The sequence below is a fragment of the Borostomias antarcticus genome (assembly GCF_949987555.1).
Source record: "Borostomias antarcticus genome assembly, chromosome: 15".
Lineage (NCBI taxonomy): Eukaryota > Metazoa > Chordata > Actinopteri > Stomiiformes > Stomiidae > Borostomias > Borostomias antarcticus.
The window spans coordinates 11,133,029-11,149,985 of record NC_140248.1 but is presented as its reverse complement, the minus strand read 5'-3'; the positions used below and the strand labels follow the sequence as shown (position 1 = coordinate 11,149,985).

The window sequence follows — 16,957 nt, the reverse complement described above, 5'->3', positions numbered from 1 at the left end:
TAGCTGTAATTGGCAACAGTTTTTAAATAGCTGTCTGATCCAGCTAGCTATCTGTCTTTATCCAGCATGTTGACGTTAGCTAGCCTAATGTTTGGTACGTCAGCTAGCTGTGTTAGTTATCCTAGCATGCTAACGTTAGCTCTCAATGCATTTGCTTTTGATAACGTTAGCCCTCCTGTGCAATGGCAGAAACACAGCGCACCATACTGTACCCTTCCCTGGCATTAAACAGAATGAATCAGGTGCAAACTGTGCTGTAAGGTTTCCGAAGCGATAGCCTACCAGAACGGCTGTGAGTGTGCCCCATTATCTCTCGCTCGAATTACATGCAAAATAATGATGCTCTTACTAACCACATTTATAATTTGTCCCTTTTTCTTGTAGCCCGATCACTAACTACATTTCCAATACTGGGACTCGGGAGGTGTGCAGGTCCTGGAGGGCAGGTTGCAGCCAATGTCACCAAATGATATTATAAATATGTTACACCCCCGTTTTATAAGAAAGTAGCCTATGTCTTCATTTTATGTCATGTTTTATGCGCAACAATTACCTTGGAAAGTAAAGACGTAGACCCAGGGGCGGGGATCCTGGGGGGGCCACGGGGGACATGTCCCCCCAATATTTGAGATCATTAAAATTGTCCCCCCCAATATTTAGATTGGGGTAGTGTATCATTTATTTATTTTTTTAAATCTGGAGAAAAATAAGTCTCTGGACTCATGTGTCTAGCTCCTACACATCACGTGTTATAAGAGGATGAAAAACGGGAAATATATTCACATTTGCCAATCAATATCACTGCACTATACACCTCTTGCCACTGGGTGGCGGTGTAGTTCCCCCAGTGTGCTGTAAATGATGTTCCCCCCAAAAAATACTCTTGCAAAATTTCAATGTTAATGTCCCCCCCAAAATTGGATACAGATCCCCGCCACTGCGTAGGCCTACAGTACCCATGTAGTTTTTTTTGTCATTTATTATTCTAGAAAACATAGCCTATTCTCACAATGAGATCTTCACTTGATGAAACACACCTGTGTAGCCTACTGAATCGTTTATCCTAAGGTCTTTTATAGGCTCTTTGCACAAGCTCCACTACTTCCTGAAATTCTACAGGCTTATTTATTTCCTGTCCTATACCATTGGATGGGAGTGATTATCAGGTGTGATCAGATGTGCCGCACACCTGATTAATCACTTCCATCCAATAATATAGTACAGGAAATAAGGATGTCTGTAGCATTTCAGGAAGTAGTGGAGCTTGTGCAAAGAGCCTATTGCAGTGTACGTGCATATAGTCTATTGTGATTACATCTCGGGGTAGGTGAAGGTGAAGATTATTAGTTATTATTATAAGTTATTATTATATAGTTATTAATATTATTATAGATTATTATTTTCCTTTCGTAATTTACAACACCAAAGAATTGTAATTCTGCAAAACATTCTGAACGTTGTGTAAGCCTAATCATCACTGCAGTGGCATGATCTGCTCCACAGAATGTCAATCAAGGACCTCGATCCGACCCAACTGCAGGAAGCATTGCGCAATGCGCATTTTGGGATTAAACAGCTCCGATATTCTATTATAACCAGAGGGCATTATAATTACATTCAAAACGAGATCTATTGACTGCATGACCTGTTACGTCTCCGGACCCTGGAGTAGGCTACCCCTTGTCCATTGTGCGCTCACGGAGTCTTGGTGCACAGCCCTCTGTCTCTTCAAACTCATCGATTATTCTGAATCGCTGCGCTACCGTGCAGTCTCCCACATAGGGGTAGGATAAGTAGGCTACATCCTCTCCCCCTTTCTGTAAAGTGTAGGCTACTGTGTTGCCTTTGTAGCCTATATGAAATGAGCTGTAATGATTTAATTGATCTGACTAATCAGTTATTGCAGTGGTATTCCGCTCGATTCCTTTATATCACCACAACTGACATGTTGAACCCTGAACAGTAACGTTTCAGTGTTCAACTGGCTTTACTAAGATTTATGTTGGTTTCACAGCGCAAATAATCCGTCTTCTGGTAAGACCCACGGTTGCAATTATTTGACTAACTAGGTCTATAGCTACTGTTCATAGCTGGCTGAAAGCTATAATGTTAGTCTAATAGCCCAAGCCTCCAAGCTTGCCTGGCCGGCTGCAGGGTGCTTTTCCTCGGTGTCGCAGGGGAGACGCACCATCGTTTTTCACTTTTTCCAAATAATGCAAATTCGAGGATATGGCATGTTAGGTAGCATGTATCTTTATAATGTTTGGGGGTTAAAAGGTAGTGTGACATCTTACGTTTCTTATATTAAGGACTTTGTAAACGCCTGTACACTTCCTGGTGTCGAGGTAACTATGGTTACAAACAGCAAATGTGTGGAAGTTGGGGTCGCAGCCTGTCAATCATTTCTGACTGACACGCCCTCTTTGACACGCCCACAAAACGAGGTGAGCTTGGAGAGGGGGATATTTGGGCATATAAAAAGGAGTTTTATACTACAGTACTTAAAATTGAGGGAAAACAACATTTATGCACATATTAACTTTTATTTTACCTAAAGATAACTGGCATGTGTCATGTTCAACCACCATGTTATTCCTTTAAATACATAAATATGTACTCACTGAGGCAGATAGGCCTCTGATTTGAGTGCCATACATTTGGTTGAAACACTGAGCCTGACAGGGCTCTGTGTGTGTGTGCGTGAGAGGAGGTGAGAAGGAGCAGGTAGTCTAGACCTCTCATATAGGCTGTTCTTTGGTGATGTTGAGGATGATGAGGACATTGACCCTTGTGCTCAAGCTCAGGAGCCTGTGGAGCACAGCCAGTCTGTGTCGTATCCGGTTTGGCAGAAGCTAGTCCTAGGATGGGAATGGGGGAGGGGTGAAGGGTTGAGGGGTGCAACACCTCAGTTGAGATGTCTGGTGAGCACCTCGCAGATGACAATACCGGCAGCAAGGATGAGGAACATGATCAACACAGCCAGGCCACGCCGAAGAACCAGCTGTCTGCCTGAGAGAACCACCCCCACCGTAGTGACGGCTGTCCTTTCCCGGTCCGCCTCCAAGCCCTCTGCATCCATGATCCCCTCCTCTGAGCTCTGTTCTATGGGGGCTGGAGGCAGGCTCTGGGTGGAGCCTGGTGAGGGAAACGGGGGTTGTGGAGAGAAAGTAACTCGTAAAAAAAAACACAGTCGCAGGAGTGTGGAACTGTGAAAGTTGTATGGAACTGGAACTGAGTTACCTTTTTTCTCCATTTCAAGCGTGTCGTCCTCTCTGGGGACCTGGATTCCAGCCCTCACCAGGGCCTGGTCACACACGCCAGCCACAGAACGGTTAGTACAGACTGAACTACACAACATGCAGATTCTGGAAACAAACTAGTCTGGAAACAGACCTAGTATTTCAAAGGACAGAGCTTAAAGTGATAGCTTAACATATTCAACATGTTTTTTCAACCATTTTTTACCCAGCGGCTACATGTAGTTATTTCAAACATTTGTTAGCAATGCTAGTGGAAACAAACAGACACAATTAGCCATGTCAACTACTGTACCTCATTAGTAGCCTTCTTCCAGTCAAGTTTCCACAGGAGAATCATGAAGAACGTCGTTTGCATGACAACACAGAGGAACAGGCCCGTCCACAAGCCTGGCAGAACAGGCAGAGGGAGACGGTCTAAACTGCTCCTTCAGAAATTACATGACAAAGTGCTACTGAATGCTCACCTATGATGTTCATTTTGGCAGCAAACATCAAGGGCACTCCGATGGGGAAGCCCACAAAGTAGTAACACACCAAATTACACACAGCACCAATCATCTGCTTCCCTGCTCCCCTCACAATACCGCCTGTTACGGCCTGGGGACACATACAGTTTAGCTCCAGCAACAAACAAACAAATACAACATAGTGGAGCAGCTAAGCTAGAAATGTCATAACAATTGTGCATTTTGTGATAAAAGCATTAAATGTGGTACAGTTATAGCCAAGGGCATTCCCCCCCAAATTTGGGCATGATGAATTTTCAATACGTTGCCCATGGCAACCATTTTTCAAAATGGCAAACAGTGACGACAGTTTTCTGATCAATTTTCTTCAGGGATGGATCTAATATGATATTGAGGACATAATTAGTTCAATTTATCTACCATACATATTTTGGGGGAATTGACATTTGGATAATAGTACATTTTTCAAGATGGCGGCCATGACTGGTATGAAATTTGTAATTGCAATAAAGTAGCATGGATTAGTCTGATGATCTTTGTGTCGAATCATACATTTTTATGATTCGGAATTTGGAAATTCTGAATTGTTCAGAAGCTACAATTCAAGACACAATAAGTGATAACTGCTCAAACCTAGGGTTTCACAGTAATAGAGGGCTGTGCAGTCTAATGCAGCGTTTTTGCACTTGCGCTGCCGAACACAGCCCTTCTTACATTTGCAGGACACAATTTCATAGCTGGACTGGCCTGCATCTGGTAGGCATGTCCAGAAGGGTTCATAGTACCCTTCAGATGTCTTTGACCAGCCCCATCTACACGGTGAAGGTAATTCTGGTGTGGACAGCAGAATCTGACCCCACACATGACCTCCTTTGTACACTGCTCTCTTAACATGCCCCTCTAAGGCATACCAGTCATGGCCGCCATCTTGAAAAATGTACTATTATCCAAATGTCAATTCCCCAAAAATATGTATGGTAGATAAATTGAACTAATTATGTCCTCAATATCATATTATATCCATCCCTGATAAGAAAATTGGTCAGAGCACTATCGCCCATGGCAAGCATTTTGAAAAATCCTTGCCATGGGCGACATGAAAATTCATGAAGCCCCAATATCCAGGTATTTTTCTTTTGGAATGCCTTTGGCTATAACTTCACCAAATGTCATGCTTTTATCACAAAATTCACAATGGTTATGTTATCTTCTCCACTAACATATTTACTGTGCCCAACATAATTCGTAATTCCTCACCGCCATTGCGTCAACCAGATGATAGAAGGCATACATGATCATGACATCAGCAACCCTCTGAACTATGTCCCTGAAAAGAGACAGAGAGATAAATTCATATAAGTCCTCTGGAATCACGGCCATATTGCTCTAGAGTTGGCCATTTGCTTTCATACCGAGGGACAATTGTGGTTTTATAAGTGAATTGATTTTACTGTAATTTAACCTTTCAGTTTAGTCAACTAAGAGCACATTCCTATTTACAATGACAGCTTGCCCAGAGGCAAAAAGTAATCTCCAGACGAGCATTAAAGGTAAGGTAGGCGATTTTTCGATTACTGGCCTAAAGTGCCTGTTAACCTACCCATTTTTGATTGGTTGGTTTTAAAAAATCTAGCTTACTCTTCTTGGTAGTTGAATAGAGTGAGCGAGGTCAGTCTGATTTCCAAAGAGAAGATGCAAATTAAATGTTTTGATTGGAACTTGGTTGACTGATTCATTTATTACAATATAACTGAGAAACACATTTCATGCTGGTACTTCAGACCACTGCTGCTTGCATGACTCACCCATAGATTTGATCTAACTTACACTTCCTGGTTTCTCCAAAATCGCCCATCCTACCTTTAACACTATTTGAAAGGTAAGTGAAAGGTGAAAAAGTGTTCCCAGAACTGGGTAATCCTGATGTGTGTGTGTGTGTGTCTTGGTGTGAGTGGGAAGTATAGGGGTCATCATCCAGTGCGTCAGAATGACGGTGACATGGCTGGTTAATGCATGATACTGTAGCAGGGCTGTTAGGCAAGCATGACACAACAAAGTCTAGAATAATTTACAGTAGTTCATCATTATGGTGGTGGTTATTCAGTCAGACAAGACAGACAAACCAAAGCTCTACTCACTGTTCTGTAGTGAAGATATATCCAATCACATCTTTAGACACTCCAATGATTGTGCCCACAAAGCAGGAAACTATGACTGCATTGGGTAGAGGAAATAATGGCCGTTAGTAGGGCATTTAGAGCAATATGGTAGGAATCTATAAAGCAAACCACTTTCACATACAGTACGGGTACATGAATATTCAGATTGGAAGTTAAGAAAGGTTGAACAGAGCTCAGGCTGGAACAGTTCACAGTAGAGCTTTAATGTCTAGGTTAGCCAAAGTTACTGAGCTATACTAGGGGTGGTATTCAAGGATCTTTAATTAGTGGGTTGAGCTAGCCAGCGATTGAGAGCAGCCTAATGTCCAGGCCAGGGGGTGTTGGTGGCTCGTACATGCGCAGATGAGGGAGACCTTCCCAGACAGTTTGGCCTGCTCTGTGTCCCCAGCCCCAAGCGCGTTGCCCACCCTCACACTGGCAGCCACAGAGAAGCCCAGGGGGCCCTGAGAGAGGAGAGAACACATCCACATCAGACATTTTTCAAAGTAATCAAAGCAAGAGGAAATCTATCTGGGTAGCCCATAAGGAAGAAGAGCAATTAACCATAAGAGCTGATCTAGCCCTCCCTTGTGTCAAAGAGTTCTAAGTCGAACATCCCCCATGAGGCACTCACCATGTATGCAATGACGGCCAGTTCATACACAACAGACTGAGCACCCAGCTCCACCTCACTAATCAGACCTGGGGAACAAATGAATACACACATATTTGCATTATTTTATTTCCAAGTATAAGGTGATCGGTTAAATGGATGTATGGTTGGATGGATATCCAAACAGAGAGTGATGTGGGCTGACCTGCCAGGAATCCTCCAATCTCATATGTCCACCACTCCAGACACAACATGAGCATACTGGGGATGGCCACCAGGATGAAAGGTCCCCACTCTTGCATACAGTCACGTGACCAGCCTAGAGGACAGAAGACCAAGTGTCATGTGGACATGGGAGTGGTTGCTCTGCTCGCTCACTCAGGCTGCAATCTTATCGTTAGATTGTGTTCAATTTCATTATCAGTCAATTCAATTTGAGTCTCCAACAACCAGAACAGGACACTGCTAGGGCCCTTACACAGTGCACAAAGACTTCTTCTCAGCAGCCTCCCCTCACACCAGCAGCAGAGTGTTGTGTGTCATCTCCGCACTGTCTGACCACTCCTCTACATAGCGTTACACAGTGACGCAGGTGAACATCCCCCATCAAACATTACTCCCTGTGACTGAGTAATAGGCAGGACAGGTGATTGTGTCGTGCCGTGACTTTCCCCAGAGCAGGAGAGGCCACACCTACCCTGACACAATCCCCAGGACAATCGGTCACGGCTCTTCTCTGTCCTGGCCCCACAGTGGTGGAATGAACTTCCCACTGACGTCAGGACGGCAGAGTTGCTGCTCATTTTTGGTCGCAAGCTCAAAACTCACCTCTTCAAGAAGTACTACCACGATCCTCCCTCTTAAAGGAGTAGTAATGGGAAAATGCATGTTTAGCCCTGTTTTAAGGATACTTCTGATCATATACAATGGTTCAGATCAAAACGTTGACAAAACTAGCACTTTTGAGAAAGTTGATAATTTCTCTACCACCGTTTTGGTCATACAATGGATGTGGGTGGGCACCTTAAAAAATCATTCAAAAAACATGTTAAACTCTCAATTTCAAAAACAAGAAACACACCGAGGTGTTAGTTGGCATTCTGACATATAATTCGCCATAAAGTAAGATTCTAGTTCATCTGGAAAGGCTTTTTTAAATATTTAGCATAGAACTATTTAGTCGCAGCACATACGTGTGTAAACGTCCGCAAACTAGGTAGCCTAGCAACATAAACAATAACAATAGCTACCGTAAGTAGTTCCGCTTCAGAATCCCCTCTGCGGATTGATCTACACGTCTACAATGGTCGCTTCAATACAATTACAAACAAATTAATGGATTTCATAAAACGATTAATAAAACCCTACAGGATTCATACTTTGCGGCGAATTTGATGTCAGAACTCCAACGGACACCAATTACCCCCTCGTTGAGCTTCTTGTCTTTGAAATCGAGAGTTTACCATGTTTTTGAATGATTTTTCAAGGTGCCCACCCACATCCATTGTATGACCTAAACGGTGTTAGAGCAATTATCAGACTTTCTCAAAAGTGCTAGTTTTGTCAACGTTTTGATCTGAACCATTGTATATGATCATAAGTAACCTTAAAACAGGGCTAAACATGCATTTTCCCTTTACTACTACTTTAAGCACCAATTGTATTTTTTTATTTGCTATTCTTGCACTTTGCCTTCAGAACTAGATTATGCTCTTAATCACATATTTTAGAAAGGAGATGCACTTGTGAGTTCTGGCAAGTAGCATTACAGTGTCTTTTCCTATGTGAAATGCAATTATTGTAAGTTGCTTTGGATAAAAGCATCAGCTAAATGACTGTAGTGTAAGTCATGTAATGTAATGTATTAGTTCACTCAAATGACAAGCAGCTCCTCCTCACCTGCAAATAGATCTAACACTCTCTAAGTGTCTTGGATGTGACGTACATGCTACACACCCAGCGACTTACTAGAACCCAGAGAACCCTCACAGGAGCCATGAGAACCCTGGGAAAGAGGGAACGGTTAACAGCCCCATTTCAGAATGATGGTGAATGATCGCCTCCGGTTCTGTCAAACCTAATCAGAGCCATAAAGAACTCACCGTCCCAGGTGGCTTTGTGCAGCCCCCTCCAGCAGATGTACACATACAGGAAGACAGCCAGGGAGTACTGGGAAATGGAATTGGCAGCTGCAGATCCACTGTGGCAAGAAGGTCATGGGAGCAAACCAAGCCCCCAGGATTCGAAATCTAAAGTGAAGGCCTATTGAACCGCGCCATCTTGGCTAGATTTGTAGTCACTTGGCTATTTCCGGTGACTTTTGACTTGCGCAGTTGAGCTTCTCTGGCCGACGCGCGTCCACGAAAAAGTTCACATTTATCTGAAATGTAGACGCGCGTTCCCGGCTCTCTCGGCTCTCCCCGCTTTGATTTAGCAATGAAAACCGGCTTGCATATTAACCTGTTTTTGTCAAATATATCAATTGGAGAAATTATTTTTTGATCCTGGCATCTTAGTTTTAACAGGTTAAATATAATTGAACATGTTTTGTTTGCTAGTAGATGGTATTCATTCCGTTCGCGATAACGTTATTGCAGCCAGGCTAAATTCCTCCAGGGAGCCAGTGACCAGCGAGTTGAAGAGCTTCACTCCCCGCCAGCAGGAGCTCTGGCCGCGGCTACCGCATCTCGGAAAACCCGCTGAGTTCCTGGCTGCTATTTCACACTCGCCCTTGATCAATCCCAATACCGATCCATGGTAATAATGAATCAATCGTTCAGATCAGATCGGCAGTGCTGCATGCATGTTACAACATCATTGTTAGCTTTATTAACATAACCATAGCCTACATTTATCTCTCTAACGTTAGGCTATCCATCTTACACCAGTCGGCCATTCGATAGCTGGAAGCGGTCAACGCCAACGTTGACTGAAAACACCCAAACTCAGTGTATCGTTTCATCTTCATGCTACACATCAACTCCTTTACATTGTATGTGAATAAATTCCTGTTATTCTAAAAATATCCCATTTCTGTCCATTCCTGGAAAAGGCTAATAATTGCTGTCAAATGATCACTCCAGTTTATCACCGTATCCCACTACCATTTCAACTATGCACAGGAGGTTGTCTTGTGGTCATTTTCATTAAAAAATGATTAGCCTGATCAGTTTGTTGTATGTATTAAGCCCTTTTTGAGCGGTATGCTTGTATTAATAGCTTATAGCTTGCCATACTCACCAACCTTGGGACCTCAGAAATAGGGAGCATTTCCAAACCAAATTGCGGGGGGGGGGGGGGGGGGCATTAAAAGCATTACAAATTAGACATTAAAAGCATTAAAACGAAATGTGAAACATTATATAATATATGTGTGTATGGAGCAATTGTTTTTAATGTCCGACTTTTGTCTGTGCTGTTCAGTAAATGTGCATCTGTCCTAATTTATTGTAGCCTATCTACTACACAACCTAGTTCAAATTTATGAATCTCCCGCGGAAGTCAGGAGGGTTGGCAAGTAGGCTATGGTCACTGCTCCCCAGTAAAATTGAATAATTGAGGGGTTACTTACAGTACAAAAAAGTACAGCATTTGTAGAACTCGGATGATACTACATAAATTGCCATGCAAAGCCAGAGACTGTTGCTTGTAGACGACAAGACTGCTGTAACCATTCAAATGTGGAGGCTACACTGCATTGAAGGTGGGTTGGCTTACTTGACACAGAACACAGAAAACGGACACCACAAAAAAGGGCTTAAAGCAGGTCCTAAACAGCAGCAGGTCTGGTTGAGGTGTGAACTGGTCTCCTAAAAATGGCTTGAGCTGTGAGGATAAGAGGAGGCACACTGTTTCTGTTATTACATTTCAATAATAGAATATGACACACAAACCACATACATACACACATACACATACAGCCCGTCTTGGTTTAAAGCCCACTCACCAACGTCAAGGTGCAAGCCTATCGAGTGGGAACACGAGACCAATCACGAACAGGACAAACTCAGACGGGACAACACAGCATACAAATAATCAAGGAATATGTATGTTGTCATGCTGTTTCACATTTCGTTTTAATGCTTTTAATGTCTAATTTGTAATGCTTTTAATGCCCCCCCCCCCCCCCGCAATTTGGTTTGGAAATGATCATGCCGCGGAAGATTCATAAATTTGAACTAGGTTGTGTAGTAGATAGGCTACAATAAATTAGGACAGATGCACATTTACTGAACAGCACAGACAAAAGTCGGACATTAAAAACAATTGCTCCATACACACACATATATATATAAGACAATCTCCTGTGCATAGTTGAAATGGTAGTGGGATAAACTGGAGTGATCATTTGACAGCAATTATTAGCCTTTTCCAGGAATGGACAAAAATGGGATATTTTTAGAATAACAGGAATTTATTCACATACAATGTAAAGGAGTTGATGTGTAGCATGAAGATGAAACGATACACTGAGTTTGGGTGTTTTCAGTCAACGTTGGCGTTGACCGCTTCCAGCTATCGAATGGCCGACTGGTGTAAGATGGATAGCCTAACGTTAGAGAGATAAATGTAGGCTATGGTTATGTTAATAAAGCTAACAATGATGTTGTAACATGCATGCAGCACTGCCGATCTGATCTGAACGATTGATTCATTATTACCATGGATCGGTATTGGGATTGATCAAGGGCGAGTGTGAAATAGCAGCCAGGAACTCAGCAGGGTTTTCCGAGATGCGGTAGCCGCGGCCAGAGCTCCTGCTGGCGGGGAGTGAAGCTCTTCAACTCGCTGGTCACTGGCTCCCTGGAGGAATTTAGCCTGGCTGCAATAACGTTATCGCGAACGGAATGAATACCATCTACTAGCAAACAAAACATGTTCAATTATATTTAACCTGTTAAAACTAAGATGCCTGGATGAAAAAATAATTTCTCCAATTGATATATTTGACAAAAACAGGTTAATATGCAAGCCGGTTTTCATTGCTAAATCAAAGCGGGGAGAGCCGAGAGAGCCGGAAACGTGCGTCTACATTTCAGATAAATGTGAACTTTTTCGTGGACGCGCGTCGGCCAGAGAAGCTCAACTGCGCAAGTCAAAAGTCACCGGAAGGCCAGAAAAGCACAACTGCGCAAGTCAAAAGTCACCGGAAATAGTCAAATGACTACAAATTTGCCAAGATGGCGCGGTTCAATAGGGCTTCATTGTTGATAGTGGCCAGTGAATGGAGTGGCTGTATCCAGTTTAATTAATACATCCATGGAGCAAACAGACAGAAAGTTTTTCTCATGTTCCTAGTTCAACATACTGTTAAACATAACTGTAAGTGTCAATTCCGGAATACTCCATACTTCCATACTCAGACAGAGTAGATGGAATACTGTGCATTCTCAATTGTAGGTAATGCTACGCATCAGTCACGAGTCACAGTAACATCTCTGAAGTGTACACACACACTTTTTGTAGCCCAAGAAGACTGTCTTTGCTTTGGCAATCCTAATAACCTTAAAATCACAGCTAATTTTGTCCCACTATATTGCACATTAATGTGGCATGTCTAAAAAAGGTCTAAATAAGCAGATAAAGTGGGTGAATACACTTTTCAAGGAAGGGACTTCACACTCACCAATGACTACTGATCTACAAAATTGAAAGGACTCTAACTCTGACTCTTAACTCTATCAATCATGATTAAGACGGTGATAATAGTGCACACACTCACGCCACGCCCAGATCCAGCTGGTACAGGAAGAGATAGTTGATGAGAGCGTTGAGAACATTGCCCATAACTCCAGTTATGACCTGTGGCCAGATGATACCCTGCAAGGCAAAGTACAACATGGTCTCAAAAAATAGCGCTGATAATAATTCAACAAACATTATATCAGACTGAGATGGAAGGAAGACTCCACCTGATTCTGTAGGTATCTGCTCTGTAGTTGGAACATGAAGGCAGCCTGCAGGACAGACATGAGACAATGAATGGATGGATGGATGGATGGATGGATGGATGGATGGATGGATGGATGGATGGATGGATGGATGGATGGATGGATGGAAAAAACCTCAACTGTCAATTTGTAAGTGAGATACTGTTTACATGAGATGTTGATAAATTAGAGGCAGCAGTGAGGATACATCAAAGAACATATACAGGGAACTCACTGGGAGTGCAGGCATGAAGATCTTCACATAGAGCTGGGAGAGTCTGAGGACATGTATGAAGACAGACAGGACAGAGACAAGCCACACACACAGGTTTAATGCAGTGTTTGTTCTATGATCAGAGATATGACTGTGGCACTGTGTGTATTACCTGGCCACCTGCGGGCTCTGTTTAACAGCCAGCAGGATAGGCTCAGTGTTGATGAGCACAGCCCAGCAGGGGAAGCAGGCCAGCAGCAGGATCAGAACCCCCCTTTGGAGGATCACGCCCACACGCTTCAGGTTACCACTTCCATAGGTCTATAGCAGAAAACACAGCAGGTACATGTAAGAGCTTCCACCCTCACTTTGTCCACACTGGGTTTGAATGAACTATGGTCCTCTGACTTACAAACATGTGACCAGCTCTCATAATCACCGCAACCTGCTATGCCACTGTAAAACTAGCAAAGCTAGCAATTCGATGGCGCGGATGGGCTGTATACTGAGGAGTAAGTTTAACGAATTCAACTTGGCTACATACACACACTCACTTGGATCAGAATCCCTTGTTAGTTTGAAAGTTTTGCTGAAAAATTACAGACCAGAATCACGTTATAGTGACCAAGACAGCACTGAGGGGGCACCACTAGCTAGCCCCCTCCCCAATTCAGGCTACTCTGTCCTGGTCAAGGACACATTACAGTGGGACTAACCTGAGATATGAGTGTGTCGCACGCTGATGCCAAGCCAGTGCCAATGGAAATGCCTGTGACGTTGATCACCTGGAGAGATTAAGACAGGCGTAAGGAACATCATCCTATCAAAATGTAAGCAAAAATGTAGAAAAGGTAGCATACACTGGGCACAGAATATTAAATTAACACAGCTACTGAAGCAGATCCGACACAGCCAGGTAGACCTCCCCGAAAGTTAGAGCTGACCCACCGCTATGGCTAATGCAACTCCGGCCAGCTCCGTTTTACCCAGATGACCACAGAACACCGTGCTGACAAAACTGATCAGGAAGATCATCAACTGCGAAATGACCTGGAATCGAAAATGAAAATCATCATACATAAAGTCAAAACACATCCATGAGAATTTTCTATTTGCATGCAAATAAGTGTAGACTACTGCCAATACTAGCACCGCTATAGATCACAGTCAATATCTCAATGCCTACCACTGGTCCCGCTAGTTTTAGAAGTTGGACTATCTCGTTTTTGTAATCCTGCGGTATCCAGTTTGTGTATTTTTGACAGCTGCCACAGCATTTTTGTGGATTTACTGTACAGTGAACAATATCAGGCGCGTCTGGGTCCGTTTTGGAATGTCCGGCCACTCTATTGATACTGTTAGAGCATATTTTTGTTGAATTCTCCATTCTGGAAGAGACGGTAGAAGTAGTAGAAGTAGAAATGAAATCAGCAGTCTTCCGACTCCTTTCACAATTCGTTAGCCTATTTACGTTGAGAACAGACCCTACACTAACTTCAGAGGCGGGCGTGTCCGCACAAATTAGTAACTTAGGCTACTCCTGCAAGTTAGTTATAAAAGGTGGTTAACGTTTCATAGTCCGGGGTATCCCGCGTGAACGATGTTCTCCTTCTACATTCTGACAGTCCCGGCTACACTACACACCACAAAAAAAACGACCCGCGTCAAGCTCGTGTCAAAACCGGTCGTAAAGAACGCATGACTGGCAATGGTGACATAACTTCAAGCATGGGTGGAGTTAGATCTGGTCCATGGTCGAAGCCCGTGTCATTCTGGTCGAGGCTAGACAAGTGGCGCTTGATCCACCGATGCAGAGCCACTGGACCTCCAAGGGGCTGAAAGCTCCAAGGGGAATCTCCATGGGGAGGAAACCTCCAGTGACGTTTAAACTAGAGCGCTTCAATACCAGAGTAACGACACTTCCATTAAAGTAAAGAAACCCCATTCACTGCCGTTATGTCTAGCACGCACAAACTTGAAAGCTGATGAAAACGGACGTGTTTTTACCTTTAGATGTTTTGGTCATATTAAGTCATGCTTATAATTTGTTTATTTCAAAATATAGAGTAACATTATGGTAGACAACTGTTTTTAGAATTTGCCAAGTGATTGGACAAACTAGACATTACTATAGGCTACTGATGTGCTATTATTGGGATCATAATTCATGCAAAACAACTTGCCTATTTACCGTCATAAGCAATTAGGAAGTTACTGACATAATGGCCTACTAGCTGTAGATATGATCATGTGAAATAAATAAGGCATTAATAAGTGCTTTATAATGGATAATAAACAGCTAATGCGCTAATAAGCATGTAATAAGCACTGCAGCAGCTAGTTAGTGTTAATAAGTGTAAGTGAAGTGTTACAGTAAGGGCCAACAACATTATATTACACTCAACCTAATATAATAAGGTACATACAGTAGCCTACATAATTATAATGAAGTCAATGTTCCAATGTTTTCAAATAACTTGATAGACCATTGAACACATTTCTGGTAATACTTTAGAAAATACTGTACAATTATGAAAAAGAGAAGCTTCTGATCTGTGATTGAAATATTTTATTAATGACTGTTTTCAGTTATTGCATTGTCAAAACACTGAGCTCAATTTGTCAAAACACTGAGTTCTTTGACTACAACATGACTAGAATGGACATATCAAATCATTGTGTTAACATGTTTAGCAGGGGACATAAGCGCTCCTTTTTATTTACATTAGATATCCAAAGAGTCGCTGTCTTGAAAAGAACATGCCGAGCAGCACAATGAGGATCAAAGACAATTTTGATTCCGTTTCACTATGTAGCCTACTGTTGGCCATAAATTACACTGACACGTTTCAATCCTTTGTCAAAGCATGTCTTTGGGTGTAGTGTGCGGCCTAATATAGATGAAATAAGTGAAAGATGTTATCTAAGTAAGACAACTCAATCACTCAATCAATCACTCATACAATCAATTGGTCACTCTAACAATACTGGCATGCATGCAGACTGCAGTATGAAAAATGTACAGACTCTTTTCACTTAAAAACCTCTTTTGATGAAGACATCGGGAACACATTAGATCTATGTACAGTACAAGTGTTAGAAAGGGGAATACCCCTCTTTACAGTGCAAAACTATAGGGATCAGTGCATTAGTAGTACAGTTGTACGTTTGTAACCATAGTGACTGACCTCTCATGGCAGACAGGCCTCAACACTGATACACTGACCTCCTCCCCCCTGCACCTCCGAGCCCCGAACTCACATCCTGTCATTGTCACAACAACAAGCCCATCTCCTGGAGTGACACAGAGGTGTTCGGAGTCTTTGGAACACTCTGCGGGATCTTGACACACACACTTGGTGGCTGATTCTGAAATGAAAAATGAGAATTACAGGGTCAAGTCACACACACACACAACCACAGACAAGAAATGTAGTCAAACACAGTGAGGTCTAAAATAGGATAGTCCACTCGATACATAACTACAGTACACAGGGTCCCATTCTGGCCCTCCTTTTGTGCTATACAGTATTGGTTATAGCTTCAAGGTATTGAAGCGCTCTAGTTTAAACGAAGACAACGGAATTCAAAGAGAAGACACTTGGGTGAATTTTTGGCACCCGCCTGAAGAGGGTGCTCATGTAGCCTAGCGTTTCTGACATTATGGACTGTCATCTGCATCCGAATTCATCCAGTAAGGTCAACATGAAGACTACAAAGCATTGTGCATATAACCATATAGAAAAATAATTATGAACAATGTCTTTAATCAGTTTAATGTATTCCTTTTTAGTAAGCTTACTGGCCAACATTGTAATTGAAAAGCCCATCAAACTGTCCAGGAATTTACATCCAAACACCTTAGCCTTTGTCTTTGTAATTTATCACCTCCCCCCAAGTCCCCTGCAAAACCCCAGTTTCAGTCTAATGTAAAACACCAACTCTCCCCCCCTTTTGTAATTGTAAACACTCTGCATAGCTCTGCCTCGCTCTTTTGTCCAAGTCAGAAAGGCCACCTTCCTGCCCTGACTCAGACCTTTGTCTCTATTCAAAGCGAGTTTCATCCCACATTCCTTCCTTTCACTGTGTGATATCCGTCCCCTCACGATGACGCATAGACAACTCAGCCAATGAAATCCTAGAAAGACTTACCTGTGTTCTGACTGAATATAAGCCAGGCCAGAAGTGACTGACTTCACTTCTCTGACAAACCACCTTTGTTTGCGTTGTTCAGGAAGTCCTTGCGCAAGTATTTGATTTCATTCAATAAACCAGACTCAACCTTTTGAACGTATCTTGGTAAATCTTTGGACT

The 16,957-nt window shown here is 42.7% G+C and overlaps 1 protein-coding gene across 1 annotated transcript; it reads right to left on the bottom strand.

Moving 5' to 3' along the window:
• Positions 1-2,576: 2,576 nt before the first annotated feature.
• On the bottom strand, positions 2,577-14,322 carry LOC311319054 (multidrug and toxin extrusion protein 1-like). The gene is made up of 17 exons (XM_084450499.1): positions 13,830-14,322; positions 13,592-13,693; positions 13,360-13,428; positions 12,816-12,964; positions 12,665-12,707; positions 12,412-12,456; positions 12,222-12,319; positions 8,602-8,699; positions 6,705-6,818; positions 6,521-6,588; positions 6,242-6,350; positions 5,866-5,941; positions 4,985-5,054; positions 3,725-3,857; positions 3,553-3,647; positions 3,241-3,304; positions 2,577-3,135 (listed from the first exon to the last, which is right to left on the bottom strand). The coding sequence occupies exons 1-17, from the start codon at positions 14,028-14,030 to the stop codon at positions 2,906-2,908; spliced, it is 1,764 nt and encodes a 587-aa protein (XP_084306625.1). The 5' UTR covers positions 14,031-14,322; the 3' UTR covers positions 2,577-2,905.
• Positions 14,323-16,957: the final 2,635 nt, after the last annotated feature.

What these genes read in the sequence shown, in the direction of transcription:
- LOC311319054 (XM_084450499.1), bottom strand. Translation starts at nt 14,030, where the DNA reads ATGGAGAATTCAACAAAAATATGCTCTAACAGTATCAATAGAGTGGCC. An exon ending in CAGAGCCCGCAGGTGGCCAG is followed by an intron (nt 12,708 to 12,815) that starts GTAATACACACA and finishes ACATGTCCTCAG; the next exon opens with ACTCTCCCAGCTCTATGTGA. An exon ending in GGAAGAAGGCTACTAATGAG is followed by an intron (nt 3,305 to 3,552) that starts GTACAGTAGTTG and finishes GTGTGTGACCAG; the next exon opens with GCCCTGGTGAGGGCTGGAAT.